The 19,567-nt window shown below is 54.9% G+C and overlaps 6 protein-coding genes across 6 annotated transcripts; 5 read left to right on the top strand and 1 right to left on the bottom strand.

Moving 5' to 3' along the window:
* Positions 1-474: 474 nt before the first annotated feature.
* BKA78DRAFT_294399 (uncharacterized protein) lies at positions 475-1,257 on the bottom strand (the record flags this gene model as incomplete). The annotated part of the gene is made up of 3 exons (XM_066886347.1): positions 475-946; positions 1,014-1,187; positions 1,220-1,257. 3 exons carry the CDS (start codon positions 1,255-1,257, stop codon positions 475-477), a joined length of 684 nt encoding a protein of 227 aa, XP_066745111.1.
* A 2,342-nt stretch (positions 1,258-3,599) lies between these two features.
* Positions 3,600-7,361, top strand: BKA78DRAFT_111032 (uncharacterized protein). The gene is made up of 2 exons (XM_066882264.1): positions 3,600-4,181; positions 5,398-7,361. The coding sequence occupies exons 1-2, from the start codon at positions 3,907-3,909 to the stop codon at positions 7,097-7,099; spliced, it is 1,977 nt and encodes a 658-aa protein (XP_066745110.1). The 5' UTR covers positions 3,600-3,906; the 3' UTR covers positions 7,100-7,361.
* A 641-nt stretch (positions 7,362-8,002) lies between these two features.
* On the top strand, positions 8,003-10,239 carry BKA78DRAFT_294397 (fungal-specific transcription factor domain-containing protein; the record flags this gene model as incomplete). Its single annotated transcript, XM_066886346.1, has 3 exons — positions 8,003-8,770; positions 8,817-9,068; positions 9,124-10,239. 3 exons carry the CDS (start codon positions 8,003-8,005, stop codon positions 10,237-10,239), a joined length of 2,136 nt encoding a protein of 711 aa, XP_066745109.1.
* Positions 10,240-11,076: 837 nt separating this feature from the next.
* BKA78DRAFT_250017 (putative patatin-like serine hydrolase) lies at positions 11,077-12,950 on the top strand (the record flags this gene model as incomplete). Its single annotated transcript, XM_066884527.1, has 3 exons — positions 11,077-11,225; positions 11,384-12,194; positions 12,243-12,950. 3 exons carry the CDS (start codon positions 11,077-11,079, stop codon positions 12,948-12,950), a joined length of 1,668 nt encoding a protein of 555 aa, XP_066745108.1.
* A 15-nt stretch (positions 12,951-12,965) lies between these two features.
* Positions 12,966-13,797, top strand: BKA78DRAFT_110986 (uncharacterized protein). Its single transcript, XM_066882263.1, has one exon. The coding sequence runs from the start codon at positions 13,259-13,261 to the stop codon at positions 13,712-13,714; it is 456 nt and encodes a 151-aa protein (XP_066745107.1). The 5' UTR covers positions 12,966-13,258; the 3' UTR covers positions 13,715-13,797.
* Positions 13,798-18,464: 4,667 nt separating this feature from the next.
* On the top strand, positions 18,465-18,815 carry BKA78DRAFT_310790 (uncharacterized protein). The gene has a single exon (XM_066888154.1). The coding sequence runs from the start codon at positions 18,580-18,582 to the stop codon at positions 18,763-18,765; it is 186 nt and encodes a 61-aa protein (XP_066745106.1). The 5' UTR covers positions 18,465-18,579; the 3' UTR covers positions 18,766-18,815.
* The last annotated feature ends 752 nt before the right edge of the window (positions 18,816-19,567 follow it).

Below are 19,567 nucleotides of genomic sequence, written 5' to 3'. Positions count from 1 at the left end.
GGGATGGGCGGACGGACGGACTACTAGGGACGTAGGGATGTGGTGGTCTGTGGGATACACACATACATGGCAACAAGCGAGGGATCAACAGAGCAGCAGCAGCAGCAGGCTGGTAGGCACTAGGGAGGCAAGCCAAAGCATCCAGGTATCCAGGTATCCTCAATAATAAACATTTGAAGCTGCGAGACAGGCCCGGCCGCCTTTCTTGCATTTTACTCTAGCCATTATTGTCAACCAACTTCACAGTCGATTGGACTACTACACAATTCACATCAGCTCCGCCAATCTCGGGCTCCTCCCCCCATGCCAAACCGTGATATGTACCCACAACCACACGGAAAAGGATCTGATCTCTGTCTGACCGAGTACCGCTGCTGCTGCTGCTGCTGCTGCAAAGTGCGATCGTATGGACAGTGGCTGGTTGTGTCACCCACCCCATGGGCCGCGGCGCCTTGACGATCTGCCATGTACTACCTACCTACGACACACGGGCTGCCTGCCTGCCGCGTGGACCCTTCCCTTCCTTCCCTTCCCTTCTCTTCGAGCAACAGCAGCAGCAGCAGCAGCAGCAGCAGCAGCAGCCGGAAGCACACGAAAGAAAGGGCCCGGACGGACCGTCCATCCACCATCCTGGGTGCCGTCCGTGTCGGTGCGAGCGATGCGGCTGTGACTGCGGCACATGAGGGCGAAGCAGTACATAATGTACAGCACAGGCGGCGGAGAGGCTTGAGGAGTCTCGACCCGCAGATCAATCTGTCTGACGCACAAAGTAGCAACAAAATGGCCCGGGCGGACTCTTGCGCGTACGTATGCATGCGCGGGTAGCGAGCGTGCTGCGCGGACGGATGTACCGAAGACGTGCCTGCCTGACTGGATTTTACGCACAGAGCTTGGAGTGTACGTAGGAGTACCAGCTGGGTACGCACGGCGGTGGATACTCACTGTACTGTACGTACAGAGTACATAGATGGCAGCAGCGGGCAGCGGGCAGCGGGCAGCGGACGGCTACTTACATGCTGCGCGCACTTAGCAGCTGCGCATGGCTATTCATAGCGAGCGAGCTCGGAAGAGCCGCCACTTGAATATTGCACGTCTCTGTATGTATGTCAACGGGGCGCCAGGATAGCTGCGTCCATTGTCGTAATCGCGCAGCGCAGCGACTTCCCGTATGTTTGTCCGTCTGTCTGCTGGGGGCAAGGAGTAGGTATGAGCTACTTACTCCAGGAAGAGAGCATCAGAGCGCTGCTTGCTCCCCATGTCACTCACTCACCACCGCCGCCGCCATCAGCGAGCGGCTTGACCTGGCCTGGCCTTGCCTGGCCTTACTCCGCCCTGCTGCCCTCTCTGCTGCTCAGCCCGGAAACAGCTGTTGCTCACGCGAGGAGATCTTGCAGATGGTCTGCCCGCTCCACACCCCGGATTTGGCTGTGCTTGCCTTGCGGTTGCCTGAGATCCAGGCAAGCCAGGCAGACAGGCAGCTGAGCCTCGTCTCTGCCCGCCGGCCGTCCATCATCCGCTGCGGGTCGAACGGGGAAGGGAATGATGGGTGGGTTCCTAAGTACATGGTACATGGACACCAGCAGCAGGGAGCGATGGCGGGACTGTAATCGGCTAGCCGGTTCAATTGCTCCAGCCGATGCCGGTCCTGTCTTTGGAAGGGGACTGGCGTTGCACGACGGGCAGGTGATGTTGACGAGATGCGCAATTGCCTCAATCGATGGATGTGGATGGGATGGGATGGATGTCGTGGTCGGTGGTTGCCATGGATGCCGATACATGCCACACCGCGCGGGCGGGACGTCAGGGTCTCGTAGGCCTCAGGGTCCTGGGTTCGGGTCGCAGGTTGGGATGTTGGGATCTAGGGGTCGAAGCGGTATAGAAGTAGGTTCGCGAAAGTGGTCCCTGAGGCGGGCTGTTTCATGTTATTTTGTCGCAGAGTAGCCGTTGTTGTTTTGGAAATTTGCCTTGACTTCTTGAGGGTGTGTTCGAAAGTGCTTGTTTTGGGCGGGGAGATCATGCGGCTATCTCGCGCTTTTTGCCCTTCTCCCACCATCCGGAGCAACTAAGCTCGTCTTTAGATTGGAACGGCAGGGAGAAGGGCTGCTCCATCGATGATGAGATGGGTTCTCTCCTCGCCTTCTCTCCAGCATCCAGGGACGGCGGGAAGCATGCGCAAAAGAGGTGTGGAAGCAAAGTGTGGCGGATGACCTCGAGAGAGCCCGTCTCGTTGTTTCAGCAGCCACATGAAACGTTGACGTCATGGGCATCTGGCTTGCTTGAAACACTTGGATCCGTTCCCCCCATGTCGCTCCATCCCACCCCGCGGGTGCTGGCGTTTTCCGGTCACAGATCTTCTTGCCGTGCCAAGCGACGAAGGGGGAGGGTCATACCGACTGTGCCATCTCGCAAATGGGTGCTGTGTACAAGCAGCTGGTCCGAGACGAAGCCTCATTCGCACGCTTGACAGAGGATGAAACTCGAGCATTGAGCATCGCCGCGTTCCTTGCAGAGCTGAGGTCCTGCGGTCAGCATGCGATGCGAGAGAGACCTCCAAGGCGGGACTTGATCGATTGCTGCTGCGCCACAGATACGTGTCGGACCCCATACGGTCGCCCTATTCGCCCGGCTTTTGATGCTCCTCAAGCCTGCGGACCACGTCTCTCCGTCCTCCTCTTTATGCCCTTGCTCATTGGATCGAGTCCGGCGTGGGGGGGGGGGTTCTCGCGGCGGCGAAGCTCATGGCTGCGCCGTGAGATAGATTAAACGGGCTGTGGAACGGCAATGGCACAACACGCCGCCATGACATGACCTGCAGGACCAGAGAAAAGGGGCGACCCCAAGGCAACAACTGAGTGGACTGACGGTGAGACCTCATTTAATTCGAGCGGCGGAGAGTGCGACTGGCGTTGCACCAGCTATGTATGCCGTGCCAGATTCGGAGGGCTCATCCGAGCAGTGCTGCATTGGGCAAATGCTGAGGTGCGCAAGGTGGTTGGTTGTCGGTGGAGTCGGCAGCTTGATTTGGTTTTGCCATGTCGTGACACGGACGAGGCTTTTGTCCTTCCTTCTCAACCGTCAAGGTGCAGACACGAGGTTAAAGTCCGAAGTGGAAAAAGAAAGAACGACGCCTTTGGTTTTGTTGCCAATTAGCGAGGCTCCAGCCACAATCCTCGCACAGATCATTCCGATACCACAATGACGTCCTTGGGCTCGATTTCGTACTCTCTGGTTTTTAGTCAAGGTGCAGTCTGTCGAATGTATCGACTGTTGTAACTTTTACACTTGAGTTCCTCGAATATCAAATGTATCTTCCTGGGGCTCTGCTCAACAACTACCCACATGTGGGCTGCTTTCTTCATTAATCCTGTTTTGGTCTAGTTTCTTCTAACACGACGTCTGCAATTCACCATGCATCTTGACCGTCTTGATGGCTTGATGCAAGCTCACCAGCGAAAGAATTGTCCGACAGCCATCTGCCTCCATTCGTGTGGTGTTGAACTACTACACCTGCTCAATTGGCCAATGACGTCTTTGCACACATGGTCCCTGCTACTCGGTCCCACAGAATTCCTTCCACCCAACCTCACTCCACGACACCTTACGGCCTTAGCACAACCGAGGTCGCCCTTTTGCACTGCTGCCTTTCCTCTCGCGATATCGCCGTTTCTGTCTTTTAATCCACGGCTTGACCGCTCATTCCTCAATTGTCGGCTTTTGCTGGTCAAACGCTCGTCACGCATTTCTGCATAGCGCGACACGGCTTGCTAGCCTCACGTTTGCATTTTCAACCCTATCCCCAAAAAAATATGGCCCGTTGAACGTGAGCAGACACGAACCTCAGAGTCTCACTCTTCCACTCAAATAACGCCACATCGTTGCCTTACACGTTTACCAAGACCCATTAACATGTCTATCATGTCACCAGCCGCGGATGCTCCTTTGGGTTCGCCAAGCGCCATCTATCGCGTGGAAGACTACAACGCACGCGCTTCGTACAAATCCAGCGACAATAATGGGGCGACCAAACCATCAAGCTCGCGACCAAAGGCTTACACGTACATCCCCGTCGCCATCATTGGCGCCGGTGAGTCGGGCATCGCAGCCGCCTGCCAGCTGAAAGAGCAAGTTGGTGGCTTCGACCAGTTCCGCGTCTTCGATAGGCAGGCTGGCGTTGGAGGAACGTGAGTGATTATTTTCTTTTCGTCTCTTTCTTTTTCCTCCGTCGCCCTTGTCCTTCCTTACACGTCAACGCTCTGTTTGCTTTGTCTTCATGTCTTGCCCGATTGATGCCGATGCTGTTGTGCCTCTGATCTCATACTTGTGGCGCAACTACGGTCTCTTTCTTTTGGTCTTCGTCCCTGGTTTTGTATTTTCATTTTTTATTTTTTATTTTTTATTTTTTTGCCATGCGGGGGAGGGGCAGGGTCCAAGACTGAGTTACTGCGGCGCGAAAACTCTGGGTCTCACCGAGTCAACATCAACGCCTCTCACGTTACGTTCCGCGGAGCAAGATGCGCTACTTCCCGGCGACCGGCTGCCAGGGCATTGAGCTGCATACATCTACGGTCAGCTGCTCGCTTCCAAAAGGCTTGTTGGACAATTGGCTTTCCGGCTCTTCAGCTCTCCAAGGTCTCGCCGTCTCCTTATTCAGCAACATGATTGGCCCCTCTCTTGCCAGCGGAAAGAGCGGTGGCTGCTTCTGCCAGCAAGTACCCAGTATCACTCCAGACGCGCTCCCTGACGCCAGCCGAACGAACGCGTTGATGCTTTTGCGCGGCTCGTTGCGTCATGAACCTTGCCGCTGGTGCTTTCTTTGGTGACAGACGGAAGCGCCGCTCGAGGAAGCCATGCTCCATTCGTCCGTCCGCCTTGCGTGAGTGGCAGCAGATAAACTGCTGGTACGTGCACGCGAGGACACGGGAAGACGCGCTGAGGGCGTTACGTACGTGGGCGCGCGTGGTTGGAGGGGTTTTGCTGGGCGGCAAAAGTCCAAGGTCGACTAAGGTTGACGTGAGAATGGGTCGATGTTGACTCCGTGCGTTGGACGGTAACTTGAAAGTTACGGCCGCAACGACAAAGGGACAGGGAACCAGACAGGAGTCAAGCATCAAAAGACCACGCTGCCTCAGGAATGGACCATCGTCGATTCGTGAGCGCTGGAGACGACTTTGAAGCAAAAGGAAAATTGCTCTCGCGGCTGAATATGAGTCGCAGCGTGATGGAATGGACACCTGCAGACGTTCACGGCATTTCAAAAGAAAAGAAACCAGTCGGACGCCAATCACTTGAAATTGTTGCTTTTTGCTCTCGAGTTCTTTTTCTTTCGTCTCCTGCACTTGCACAAGAACAACTCTCCGAGGCTGAAGAGGCGTATGCTCACGAGTTTTGAACCTGCAGATGGTGGATCAACCGCTACCCCGGCGTCGCCTGCGACATCCCGGCCCTCTTCTACTCTTTTTCATTCGCGCAAAATCCCAGCTGGTCCAGCGACTGCCCCCCGGGCTCGGAAATCTTCGACTACCTGAACCGCGTCTGCAGCCGATACCGCATCGTTGACAAGATTCAGCTCAATACCGACGTCATTGGCTGCGTGTGGCTAGAGGATGAGCAGGTTTGGGAACTGGAGCTTCGGCACTTGGTGCAGGGGATGGGAGACTTGAGCGTCAGGGATCGACGCAAGGTAATTGAGGAGCAGGGAGAGGCTGCAGTCTTTTGCGGCAGTGAAGTAGTCCGCGCAAAGGTAGTGCTGAGTTGCGTCGGCGGTCTCGTCGAGCCGAGGGGATGGCCAGATGAGATTCCTGGGGAGAAGAGCTTCCAGGGGTCGATATTCCACTCGGCCAGATGGAACTACGATGTCGACTTGAAGGACAAGAACGTAATCGTTGTGGGAACGGGTTGCAGCGCTGCCCAATTCGTACCGCATCTGACAAAGAGCTTAGGAGCAAAGAGGGTGACGCAGATTATGCGATCACCTCCGTGGGTCGTTTCCCGATCAAGGTCTACTGGAGAAATCGGAACATGGCAGAGGTGGGAACCATGGCTCTTTGCAAATATCCCAGGACTCCAGAGGACCCTTCGCACGTTGATGGCAGCAGCGCTCGAGTATAGTCTCCGGCTATTCCAGAACGGCGATTGGAACGAAAGAGAGCGGAAAAAGTTTGAGGCGCGGCTGCTCAAGAACATGAAGAAGACAGCCCCGGAAAAGTACCACGAAATCCTCACGCCAGACTACGGCGTTGGCTGCAAGCGACGCATCTACGACTTCGAATGGCTCCCCGGTTTGCAGGACGAACGTCTAGAGTTGACGACGCAGCCGCTCACAAGCGTCGACGAGTGGAGTGTCACAATAGGACCAGGCCGCACGTATCCTCCAATGAGCGAAACTGAGTCCAAGGCGCCCACAGAAAAGCGGTCCATTCCGGCCGACGTCATCATCCTCGCCAACGGCTTCGAAGCCACGCGCTGGCTGCACCCGCTCAAGGTGACTGGCCGCGCTGGAAACGACCTCGTGGAAGAGATGGATGCGCGTGGCGGTCCACAGGCCTATCTCGGCACGGCCATGGACGGCTTTCCAAACTTCTTCATCGTCTTCGGACCCAACACTGCTACCGGCCACACATCAGCCATCCTGGCCAGCGAGAACATGGTCGCCCATGCCCTCCGGTTCGTCAAGCCCATTCTGCACGGAGACGTCGACACCGTCGAGATCAAGAAGGAGGCCGAAATCGAGTACACGCGCGACATCCAGGAGAGCCTGAAAAACACCGTCTGGATGAGCGGCGGCTGCTCGTCGTACTACTTTGACCGCGAGACGCGGTGGAACTCGACCATGTACCCGTACACGCAGATTTGGTTCACGCAGCGCTGCATGTTCCCCAAGTACTCGGACTGGGACATCAGGTACACGCGCAAGGGCCTGATCAAGCTGTTTCTCTGGAAGGGTATCAGGGCGCTGGTCTTTGCTGTTTTGCTGCTGGGGCTCTGGAGGGTGCGTCAGGGAGATGGGTGGCTTGCTGGACTTTGGGCCCAGACGGGCTTGTTTCTGCAGCAGGTTGTAGGTGTGGGGAAGCTAGTCGCGGGTCCGTGGAGGAGACCGTAGGGGATAGTCGTGGAAGATCGACGAGGGAGAACTGGGGAGATGAAGGAACTGGGGAGCTGTCGCATCAACAAAGCATGGTTGCATCTGAATAGATATTGTGATTACTTAATGATAGTCTAGCAAAGCATCTCACTCGGTCGTATTGGTTTCCAGTTGTGAGAACGATTAGTGAAGCTTGAGATGTCGGTATATTTCTCTTTGGTGAGTAGACAACATTGATATCCGGAGAAAAGCTAGATAGACTTTCATCTCGGCCCTGCGAATACACAGCATGAGCAATTTTGTGATATCATCGTGCCTGTTGCATGAGAAATCGACAAGCTTCTGGCGATGCGAGAGGTGAGGTCGAAATGGTGGGGCCATCGGGTCGGTTGGCGCTAGCGTCCCCGCACAGCCAGCCAACGCAGATCCCCGGGTGGTGGCCTCTATCCTCACCTCCGCCCATCTTTTGCGCGCCGCCTCGTGCTCCCGCCGCGACTACTGCGCCTGCTCGACCTCCTGCGCGACGAGCACTAGCAAGACAATGGCTTCCAAGGACACCTCGAACAGCCCCATTGACGGGACCACCCCCGACGGAGGAGCAACCAACAAGCGCAAGAACCCTGACGGCTCAGATCTCGCGGGTCCGCAGCGAGCGAAACGAAACCGCTACATATCAATCGCATGCAACGAGTGTAAAAGGTCGGCACTTGGAAATGTGAAGGGGACATTTGAGCTGGGACTGATGAGGGCGTAGGCGGAAGATCAAGTGCAACGGACAGACGCCGTGCCAACGATGCGGTCACCTCCAGCTGGAGTGTCTATACGCGCCCAATTGCTGCAACAACTTCAAAGACTCCGAGTGCGGTCAACCAGATCCTCAAGCGCGGCTTCAACTAACCTGGGGGCAGTGACTTTAAGCGCATGGACACCCACATCAACTCGTTGCAAGCCCAAGTCGACCAGCTTTACGAAAACCTAAACAACCTCCGGAATCACGTCGACGCGAACATGATGTCCCCCGGAGGCAGCTCGTTGACAGTGGGACAGTACAATGGCTCGATGCCGCCCCAACAAGATCCCACCTTGTCTAGAAGCCAACCCCGACGACCGCAGAAACACCCGCAGTTCCATGGTCCGACGAGCGTGACGTTCAACCTCGGGGTTGCCAAATCCAGCTTGCAGTCGATGGGTATCACGGCCGGAGAAGAACAGCCAGAAGATGGGATGGGTACGGGAGATCCGACTCCAATGGCCAGCCCTCCGCTTCCTCCACTGGCCCCAGCGCCTAGTCCGCACATTGGCAAACCGATCCTCCACAAGAGCAAGGATCCGATGTGGGCGATCAACAAAGAGGAAGCTATCAGGTTGTGTCACTCGTGGAACGAAGAGATGGGCACCATGTACCCTGTTTTGGAAGTCGAGGATCTGACCAAACATGCGACGCTGCTGTACACCTTCATGGAAGCAGCTCATAGGACACGGCTGGTTGAGGTCGGATTCCCTGGGGCGGACTCCATCAGCGATGACCAGACGATGCTGCTCAAGCTTGTCTTGTCCACCGCCCTCGTATTAGAGGGCAGCGGAACCAGCGAGCTCGGAGCTGCCATGTACGAGAGTATTCGGCATCGGGTAGAGGGGACTTTGACGGCGCCGGCCAATGTCAAATCTATACAGATGTTGGCAATAGCTGTAGGTGTGATCTTTACCTCTGATAAGCCAGTTGCTGATCGAATAGGGGATGTACCACTTTCATCGCGACGCCGAGGCCCTGGCCGGACGCTTTTCGACCACTGCGGCGCGTCTGTGTCTGGAGCTTGGCTTGCATCGTAGCGAGACGTACGGGACCTTGTCTTCGGACGACAAGGAGCGCAACGCCATGCTAAAACTGTTTTGGTCCGTGTATGTGTTGGATCGGAGATGGGCATTTGGGACGGGGTTGCCTTTTGCACTCAACGACGCCGACATTGATCCTCATCTGCCCAAGCCGGTTAGTTGATTTTGTTTGTGTGAGAGGTCTTGCAATTGACGTTGACATGATCAAGGAGGATTCCACGCCGTACCTGGACTGCATGATTGCATACAGCCACATTGGGTCCAGAGTATGGAAATCCGTGGCCAACCACGAAACCACCGCCATTAGCAAGGAAGAAATAGGTTTCTTGGACTATCAGGTCTTGCAATGGCACCGTGCCATCCCGCCGTCCCTCAAGTACGCGCATCCTTCGTCGGGAAACGTTCCAGACCCAAAACAGGTCCCACGCAGCCAACATCGATTTCGCATCCTGCTTTACCTACGGGCAAATCAAATGCGCATGCTAATCCATCGGCCTGTGTTGCACACGCCGGCATCGATAGCCGAGGACATGCCGGCAGCGCAGACGGTGGTTGACGTTGCCAAAGACACAATTGTAGTCCTGACGCACACGAACCAAACTACAGACCTGTATCGCAGGCACCAAGTAATGTTCAACTACTTTCTCATATCGGCGCTTGCCATTTTGTTCCTGGCCGTGTGCCACGCGCCGGCGCAGTTCAGCGAGCACTGCCGCGACGAGTTCTACATGGCCATCGACCTCGTGCGCGGCCTGTCGGCCAACTCGTTCGTCAGCAAGCGGCTGTGGCGCACGGTCAAGATCCTCAAGGAGGTAGGGCCAAAGCTAGGCCTCAACGTGCGTCCTGCGGCGCAGCAGCAGCAGCAGCAACAAGCTTCAGCCGGGCGGCCGACGGCAGTTGACACGTCGGACGCGCACTCGTCGGCCGCCGTGGCCATGGCTGGACTGGCTGGGCATCCGGTAGACGAGAGCTTTTTCCTGGGGAATCAGAACCGCAGCAGCACGACAAATGGGCAGCACCAGCAGCACCAGCAGGGTGTGGGCCAAGGAGAAGCGACATCGTCCACAGCATCTGTTCCCAGGGGTGGAGGCCCTAATGGCACAAATTCGACAACAGGGGAAAGCCCAAATGTCATGGCCAACGACTTGACGAGTCTGTTTGAAGCGGCGGGAGGCTTTGCGGCCAGCACGGGGTTTGCACCGCAGAATGGCTATCTGATTAGCGCAAGTGGAGGCGAGGGCGGGCCGCAGGCGATTGCGGGGATTGCGGGGGGAGCTTTTGGACAGGATGAGGAGTTGGCGAGGATCCTGAGGGATCTGTTTTGAAAGGAGAGACGTAGTGGGAGAATGCTGTCATGTAAGGACGAGCGAGCGGGAGGCTGGATGGAAGGATGGATTCTGGCCGCGTGACAAAATGATCATGTTCCTGTCTGGTGCTGACATGACGTCGTTTGTTTGTTCGACTGGTGGCAGTAGCGAGCTGCAAGTGAGCAAAATGGGCCAACATTGATCAGAGCAGGACGATGACCGCAGTAGTGACGAGATGTAGTTGTAGCACCAGCGTGAGTTGCAGCGGAACCCCAACCTGGAGGCGGAGCGGACCATGTGCAAAGCCGCCTCCCGCGTACCCGACGGCTGTGGCCCTGTCTAGCGTCGCTCTAGTGACATGTGAAAGTTAAGTGCTGACCGACCGACAGCTGCCCGGCACTGCACCTCAACGGCACTCGTCCGGCTGGATTTCTTCCCCACCACATCTGAAGAGCTTCATTTTGTTTCAGCCATCCCAGCAGACATCACGCCCCCCGACCGATGCCGGGGCCAAGCATGCCCTTCTGCCGAATCTTGGCCATCATGCGCTAATAGACGACGTCGACCGAAAGAAGCCATGTCTTTACAAACCACCTCCTCCAACAACAAACCCTACCTATCCACCTCCCTCCGCGCCCTCAAATCCGTTGGGCGCGTCTCTCTCGAAGTCGCCTTCTTCTGGCAACTGGTGCGTGGCACTGAGTCATTGTTTTTTGCCTCGAGTTGCCGCCGTCTTTGATATCTGTCTTCGTCCTTCGTCTGCGTCTGTCCCTTGCTGCTCCACCGCCGCCGCTCTCCCTCGTCGTCCTCGTTCTATCCCGCCCTCCTTTGACGAGCTGCCCGTCTGGCCGCCGCATGGCTAATGTCCTGAAGCGTCTCTACTCCTGGTGGGTGCAAAAGTCACCTCGCGACGCCTTGCTCGAAACCTTGGCCGATGCTCGTTTGTTTGAGGAATGGGAGGCGTCGGCATATCAGCTCGACGAGGTGCTGGGATATGATCTGTGGTATGGAAACCTCTCGTCCCCCCGTCCCGCGTTGGCCCGAAACATCATCCCCGCAACCCTAAGCCCTACCCCCCATGATGTCATTGCCGAAGAAGGGAAGAGGTCAACCGACAAGGAAGCTCACGTCCATGACCGCGCTCTGTCGCGGTCAGGTGTAGGCGCCAGAACCCCACCAGCAGGTACTATGACTACCGCCTCATCTACGAACGCCTGCAGGCCATTATCGAGGCTCGCGAGGAGGACGACATCCTCGGCCTGGTCAACCTCCTGCGCTCGGGTCTCGTGAGAAATTTGGGCAATATCACAGCGGCGCGCCTGTTCAACCGCGCCTACGCAGGGACCAAGCTGCTCATCGAGGACTACATCACCCAGGTCGCTCTCGCCATCGAGTATGTCACGACGTACCCCACGTCGCCGGGCCGGGACTCGGGCCTGACGAACCAGGCCAAGCTCGACGTCTTGCACGACACCAGACAGGCGTTTGGCCGCTCTGCTCTGGTACTCCAGGGAGGTGCCATATTTGGCCTGTGCCATTTGGGTGTGGTCAAAGCGCTGCATCTCCGAGGACTACTGCCGCGCATCATCGCGGGGACGGCAACAGGGGCGCTCATTGCCGCTTTGGTCGGCGTGCACACCGAGGACGAGCTGTTGGACTTTTTGACCGGCGAGGGTCTCGATCTTTCTGCGTTTGCCGAGTCACACAAGGATGAGGAGAAGCAGGAGCTGTTGGATCCGTTTTTGCAAGAAGGGACGTGGTGGGGCGCAACGCTGCTCAGACGAGCCTCGCGTCTGGTCCGAGAGGGCTACCTTTTGGATCTGAGAACCCTTGAGAGGTGCGTCCACGCAAATGTGGGCGACTTGACCTTTGAAGAGGCATACGCAAAGACAAAGCGTGTCCTCAACATTACCGTATCAACTTCCAGCGGAGGTATACCGAATGTCCTCAACTACCTCACAGCTCCCAACGTTGTAAGTCTTCTCGCCCGAGTATCATGCCCCAAATCTAATCACGTCCAGCTCATTTGGTCGGCGGCCATCGCATCCAACGCCTCCAACGCCTCCCCAGACCACCCCACCCACCTCCTCTGCAAAGACGAATCCGGCAACATCGTCCCCTGGGCATCCACCCAAGAAGTCGTCACCTTCCGCCCATGGACCCACACGTCCTACACGGACCGCGAAGGGCCGCTCAACCGCGTGTCGGAGCTCTTCAACGTCAACCACTTCATCGTCAGCCAGGCGCGGCCGTACCTGGCGCCCTTTCTGCGCTCCGACCTGCACCACCCCAACCCGCGCCACGACGGCAAGTGGCGCTTCAGCATGCCCATCCTGCGCCTCGTCGTCATGGAGATCCAGCACCGCCTCAACCAGCTCGACTCGGTCGGCCTGCTGCCCGCCGGCATCCGCCGCTTCCTGCTCGACGAGAACATTTCTGGTGCGAGCTTGACCCTCGTCCCCGAGTTGACGGCCCGCGACTTTGTTCGCTTGCTTGAGAACCCAACGCAGGATTCGGTTGAGTACTGGATCCTCAAGGGCGAGCGGAGCGTTTGGCCGGCCGTTGGCTCGCTCAAGGTGCGCTGTGCCATTGAGGTTGAGCTGGATCGCGGCTACCAGGTTGTCCGCCGGCGCAAGCCATTTGATGTGGTGCAGGGCAACGGCGGCAAGAAGGGCCCCGAAGTAGGCTCGCGGAGAGTCAGGGCGAGCAGCTTTGGTGGAGATGGGTAGAGCTCGCAATCTGCAAGATTATTGTTCGAGCGCTGTGGAGATGAGTACGCGCGGCGCGTTGTTGTAGCAGTCGGCGCCACCGGAGCGGAGTTGAAGACAAGGTTGCAAGAGAGAGATGCAAAGTAAGCGTCCTGGTCGCGTTTGGCATCAGTCGGCGCAGCGTGTGTGCAATTGGTTCTATTCTCTTCCATTCATCTTGTGGCATTTACTTCAAAATTTTACTATCTGTTGCATTTAGGTAGGCACAAAATATACATGGCATATGCATCTACCCATTTGAAGGATCCTCCAATGAACAAGAATGGTGTATGACTGCATCCAGGCCTAGTTGTTGGCGGCCGGTAGTCTGTGATGATGATCGTGCACCAGGAGCACACATCTACTCGGAAAGGAGGAGTGAAGTCTTCGACGACGGCGCGGACAAAAACAGAGACAAAGACAACAGTATTCCAATCGTAATCTCGGTTCGAAAACCAGACACAAGTAGCACAAGTGTTGGGCGTGATAAGTCGAGGTGTGTCGCCTTCTGGATGACTGACTGCTTGCTCGGTACCTCCCCTTTTATACCGCCCACGCCTCTGCCCACCGCTCTGCCCAAAGGTACACGTAGCAGGCAGACAGGTCACACGGCGCACGAAAAGGCGATATCGCATTCAGGAGCGCGTGCACACGGTATACTCCGCGCAAGAGCCTACGAGTCACCCTTCCTTTCTAGGAAAGCTCACGTGTCATTTGCAGGCAACAGCGTGTCCGCTTCGATGTGAGCCAGGGGTATAAATGAGGTGCCTGTTCTCCTCTTTTCTCCCCCATCAAAGCCTTGACAGTCCACCATAAGTCCCTTCGCCGGATGCCGGGTACTGTGGGAAGGCATTGAGGTGTTCTTCCATGATACTTGTTTGGGCGTGCGGCCTTTGTTCATCACTCTGACCCTAAACCCTACTTCGCTTGGTGAGTAGACGGACAAGGAGCTTTGCAGCAGTGATGGAATCTTGCATATATTTTGTTAGGTGATGACGAGAACGTTCGCTTTTTGATGGCGATGATGACGCGCAGCTTTCCCACATAGTAAACTCTCCAAAGACTAATCCCCAGGCGCAAGAGAATATATGGAACAAGGGCGAGGGCAATGTTGAGGGAAAAGTAGACGGACAGGCAGACAAAAGTGCTCTTTGAGTTGGACGCATGACACAGTTCCAAGGACTGGTGCGGTGATAGGGTTTGCGCACTGGCTTGGAGCGGCAAACAGGTCAGAGATAGGCAGGCTTTTATACTGATAGGTAATCAGTGAGCGGAGGGTTGGGCACCGGAAAGGGAAGGAACGACTATCGACTTAGCAGGCGGCCATCTCCAGCCTGGTTCCTAGTTCGGCTGTTGATTGGATCGGCGGCCTTGATGCGTCTGCACATGACCTATTGATCTCCTGAGCAATCGCCGATGTATTCGACCTATCATGGCACGCCTCCGCTTATGATCACGTTGTATGCTGCTGGCGAGGAGTAGATATTCTTGTGCCTTCCTCTCTACTTCTGTAGAATTCAGGGGGCTACACCCAGCGAATGCGGAAGGAAAAGTGTCGACTGCTTGTTTTTGGCAGAACAAATCCCATCATTCTTTCTACTGTGGAGGACGGCCGCGGTGAGTCTAGACATCTCAGGTGGCCTCCGCGTGCTTCCAATTCTAATTGTCTATTCTTATTCTTTTTCTTTGGCTAGTGGGCGATGTTCAACAGCAAAGTACTATGATGCAGCCATCCAACAGCAGCCGATTGTGACGGCAAATCAAGAGTAACTATCGAGAGGAAGGCCGAGGGGACAAAAAAAAAGAGGAAAGAAAAAGTAAGAAGGTTGTCTGTAATCTGCAGCAAACCAGACAGACAAACAAGACAGTGGTCTCTGAGAAGGCGCTTAGATTACGCCTGTGCCTGCGTTGCAGTGGGAGTTGCTGGAAGGTCGATGGTCTTTTATAGCGCAAGCGCTGTCGCTCCTGACGTTGAAGGACTGACAGAAAGGGAAAGTGTGCATAGGCAGCCGCTTTCCCGATTTGGAAGCTGAATGACCTCCTGACGGACCAGGTGACTAGTAGGCACGTGGCTGACGCGTTGGTCGTGCCTTCTAGGGATCTCTGTTGCCCTTCTGCTTGCAGGCTATATTATCCGCTCATTTATTTCTACTATTGCTGATCCTCCATCAGGTACATGATTGCTAAGACAACAAAAACTAAGACAGCGCCTCACTGCCTCTTTTTGCCCGTTATTAAACACGGCTCCACTCCCTGGACGCCAGCTGCAGTCGCTGTATCATTACCGGACACTTCTAATCTTCTCCTATATTAAGAGAGTTGTTGCTCTGCATCATAGCGTCATGTTTTTTCTTAGCTCTGTCTAAAAACAATGCGCGCAGATGTTCTTTCCCTCTTCAGTTGAGCTTTGCTGCTACGTTCCCAAAAGCCTATAGACAGACTTGTCGGAATAGAAAAACGCAGAGCACACAGGAAGTGTGGAGATTTACGTGGAGATTCACTTCGTGCAAGTGAAGGATCGCTGTGCAGTTGTTGACGCTAGCGGATTCAGCTAGGGTGAGCGGTTGGACGAAGCTTTTATACTCAACCGCCGCCTCCTGTGCATGATGGACCAGGCGGATATTTCGGTGCAAATCACATTACACAGCTATCAGGCTTCTATGTCAGCCACAGGTCCGGTAACCGCGTTACTATCGATGGTATAAATATAGAGATGTCTCTTCGTCCTTGCTGACCCAAACTCAGGGGGCTCCAATCGAAGTCTACTGATTTGACTACGATTCCAAGGCTTATCGACTGCTGTACTGGTTGTTTGCCGCTTTTAATTTCTGTCCAGGCCCTTTGGTCTGGCTGGAGTCAAACTCAGGGGCTTGTTGGCCCCGCGGTTGCAGTAATCACTATTGTCTATTGTTGCAGGTGTTCAATATTCTAGATACCTGGAGTTCTCGTTTATTGCGAACAATTGTCTTGGTTGATTTGTACGTGGCTGTCGCTCTTGCTCCGATTGAGTCCTCGCTCTGTGGACATAGGAAATCATAGAGCTAAGAGCAGCAGAAAGGAAATCGTGAGCGTCAGAAGAGAAAAGGCCCCGAGTGGATGATGCATCATCGTCGAGCACGTCAATGGAGTCTTGCGAGTGTCGGTTGCTAGCGAAAGGCGGATGGATGGACAGTCGTGGCTTCCCTTTATACCCTGATCCACTTCGGTCGCCTGTCGCCTGCTGCCAGTTGCCTTGACCAAGTGGCAGGTCACGCGGAGAAAATAGCGGCAAAACCTCTCTCTGCAGCTGCGAAACCATTTAGGAAAGAGCGCATGGGCCTCTCCTTCCTCTTCCAGCACATCCACCCCGGATCACGCGATGCTCTCACGGATCCTAGCCAAGTTGAAGAGCTATAGAAGGCCAGCTTTTCCTTGTGCTGACTTCTTCTCATCACGGTCCTTTTGACTTCACACCCTAGAGGCTCTCGTTTCGCGCGTCTTGGTACATCAACCCGACTGCGGGATGGACGATATCAGTCCCGTGGACTGTTCTAGGTCCGCCCATGTCTGATGCAGTTGCGAGGGTCAACAGACAGGTCTTCTGTGCTGTCTCTGAATTCATGCAAGAAAATGAGATTTGCCGCACGTTTACTTTGTTTTGTGATAATGGAGCGCAAGTGCAATTGTCGGGGCTCACCATTCAAGATCGACGTCAAGGGGGCGAGGAAAGGAAGGGGGAGAGCAAGACTGCGAGGCAGACGCAAAAGAACTGTCACAAAGGAGAGCGAACAAAACAGAAAGTGACCAAAAAGCCCTGAACTCGTCCAAGGAGATGTAGAGCACTTGCCATACAGAATAAGAGCTCCAGGTAGCTGCTCAGTGATGGAAGAAGAGGAATGGGAAGGCAAGAGGGGTTTTATACCCCTAGCCAGCCCTGTCGTCGGAGGCTAATTCATTCTAAGGGGCAAGATTGCTCACATGACTGCGACGGCGACGTAAACATATGGATTGATTGACTTCGTACTCGCGGAGATCGTGTTTGCAGTACCTGTAAAACATGCGAGCGCCTCGGGGCTCCAGGGGCTCGACACTTTGCCGGCGCCGTTGCATTTTAGACGAGTAAATGGCAGTATTCTAGCTAGAATTAGAGACAGAAAATGTCAAGTTGCGTCAACTGTACGCTAAGATTGCTCTCAGTGGCTCGTGCGACATTGTTCTTCTACAAGGTCTGACAATGATGATGGAGATGGGAGCAGTAGGGAGGAGAGAGGAGCAAGAGGAAGGCAAGGGAAACAAGTGAGAGAATGTTGATGTTGAAGTGCGCAAGCCTCCACGAAAGTGCCGAACGGGCAGTCAGGGGAAAGAAGTGCAACTGGTAGTTGTGTAGGGTTGTTGCTCGGAAAGGCGCGGTTGTAGGGTGAGAAGGGAGGCCGGTGGGTAATCTTTTATACCACGGCCAGCCGATTTTTGGGTCTTGATGATTAGACAGGTGAGCGGATTATTCGTGCTTGCTGCATCTGACAGCTGACTTTTGTGTGATTGGCTTGTTGGTTTTACGCCTGCTCTAGTGAATGTCATGTGCTTTGGTTTCTTCCCCTGACCTGAGCCGACTCGACTATAAATTACTGCGCTTTTGCGACCACTTCCCCTACCATCAACCAGTCTGTTGTGCCAGGAGGCATGGTGTCGTACACACGAAGGAATATTACTTAGCAAGACGCCTCTGTTCATTGCGTGGTACGTCGGTCCGCCAGCGGTCGCTCCTGCCCTCTATGCTATCCAGCTTCCTCCCCTATTAGCATGCAGAAAAGGCGACCCTCAACGTCCTTCTCCTTCAAGCCTTTAATCATCACGCAAAGTTGTAGCATTCCAGATCTCTGGCAGAAGCGCCTGCGCGAGAAAAGAAAGTGAGCGGTAGCCCCGACTCCTAGCTCCCGCGTCCTAAAGTACAAGTGGTTGGTTTGTAGTTGGACAACCAGAAAAAGTAGCGTCTTTCGAACTCCGTTCTCTATTTCTGACCACTGGCTTCATGGTTAGTGAATCTAGGCGGGTCGCTCTGGACTTTATAGTCGTCAGTGACTGCCGGCGTTGCAAAGTCACGCGAGAAGTGGCCATCGCCCCTGCAATCAGCGTGGGCAAGGTCAGGTGCAGCTTTTGGGCAGGCAGCAGTCGCTCTGCCTTATTTTCCTAGATTTAGGGGTATAAAAACCCTACGACCTGATCGATTTCCTTCTCTTCCTTTATCATCTGCTCAGCGCGCCATCACTCTGTCATGCAACACAAAGACTGGGATTAGACACCGGCCCACAAGCGTTGCTCTTGTGGTTTTGGATGGTTTGGTTCAGGGCCTGAAGAGCTTGACGGCCTTAGCACTCGTTTTTCGGCGGGTGTCTGTCCGCGAAATAGGGGTAAGAGGCTGGCACGGATGGAAGTCGTCAGCGTGGCATGGCGAATATTCTCGTCTGCGAATGATCGAGGTGGATTTAGTGTGCTAACATGGCCCTGAGTTAAGTCTGGAGCAGTGCATTCCCTAATTTTTTCGCGCTCTCATCCTGCCCATACGCTCGTGTATGAACTTCTTTTACTCTGAAAATTGAAACTAATTGATGACCTCTCTCGCCTTCCATCTCTTATGCATCAAACCGATCGATTACACTACCTATTGGAAATAAGCAGCATCTTAATACACTGGCGACTAAGAAGGAGGCGAAACGTGCCCATGGAAACCAAGCTCCAAGAAGGACGGCAGAAAGCAGACAAGTGTGCGAGGTCTTCCGCTGTGCGACAAACAAGCCAAACAAGTAGCATGAGACGGTGAACAGCAAACAAAGTGGCAAAGTTTTAGGTTGTTGGTACCAGTTGCTGTCGCCGGATGTTGGTCTGCCAGGTAGACGTCGGAGCGGCTTTATATACTCCCTATAGACGCGCTAAACCCCTAAAGGTCACGCGAGAAGCTCCAGGCACCAACGCACTAAGTGCACGTGCGACCTTAGAAGCACGCGCCTGGCCACTGCGGTCCAAGACGTATATAAGCTACTCATAGCCCGCTGTTGACTTCCCCGGCCACATCCTTTCTTCACTCCAAGAATAATCTGCAAGACGTATGGGAGTATTACTGTGAGAGCCCCGATGGAAAAGCCAGTTACTTTTCAGTCCTGCGGAAGTCTCTTTCTACCTATCTTCAAACGCTCTTTGCTCTTTCTCTCCCTCGAGTTCTGTGCCTCCTCACGGGAGAAGAAGAACCAAGATGGTGGAGAGAGGAAACAGCGATATATATCACCAACGCGCAGCACCTTCCCTTAACACTGTGTCTCATCACCACACACAAACATCCTTAGCCCTCCCCCCTCCCCTTCCCCCTCCAAACCACTCAATTCAACCAGACCCCACACCCCCTCGCCCCTCTCCAGCATCCCACTCCACCAGTTCCCAAATCATGCGTTGCCATGAGTCTCATTCCCTGCTATCTGCAGACACTTGTACAGGTGGCCACGTGATTGGGAAGCGGGTGTGGAGGTGTTGTATTTATATGTGTGTGACGGTGGGAAGGTGGCTCTGGCTGGCGTGGGTGTTTGTCTGTCATAAGGGGAGGGGGAGTTTAGGAGGGGTGGGGTTATTGG

Source organism: Phyllosticta capitalensis (genome assembly GCF_038381095.1).
Source record: "Phyllosticta capitalensis strain CBS 128856 chromosome Unknown BKA78scaffold_4, whole genome shotgun sequence".
Lineage (NCBI taxonomy): Eukaryota > Fungi > Ascomycota > Dothideomycetes > Botryosphaeriales > Phyllostictaceae > Phyllosticta > Phyllosticta capitalensis.
This window is presented reverse-complemented; position numbering and strand designations above follow the sequence as displayed.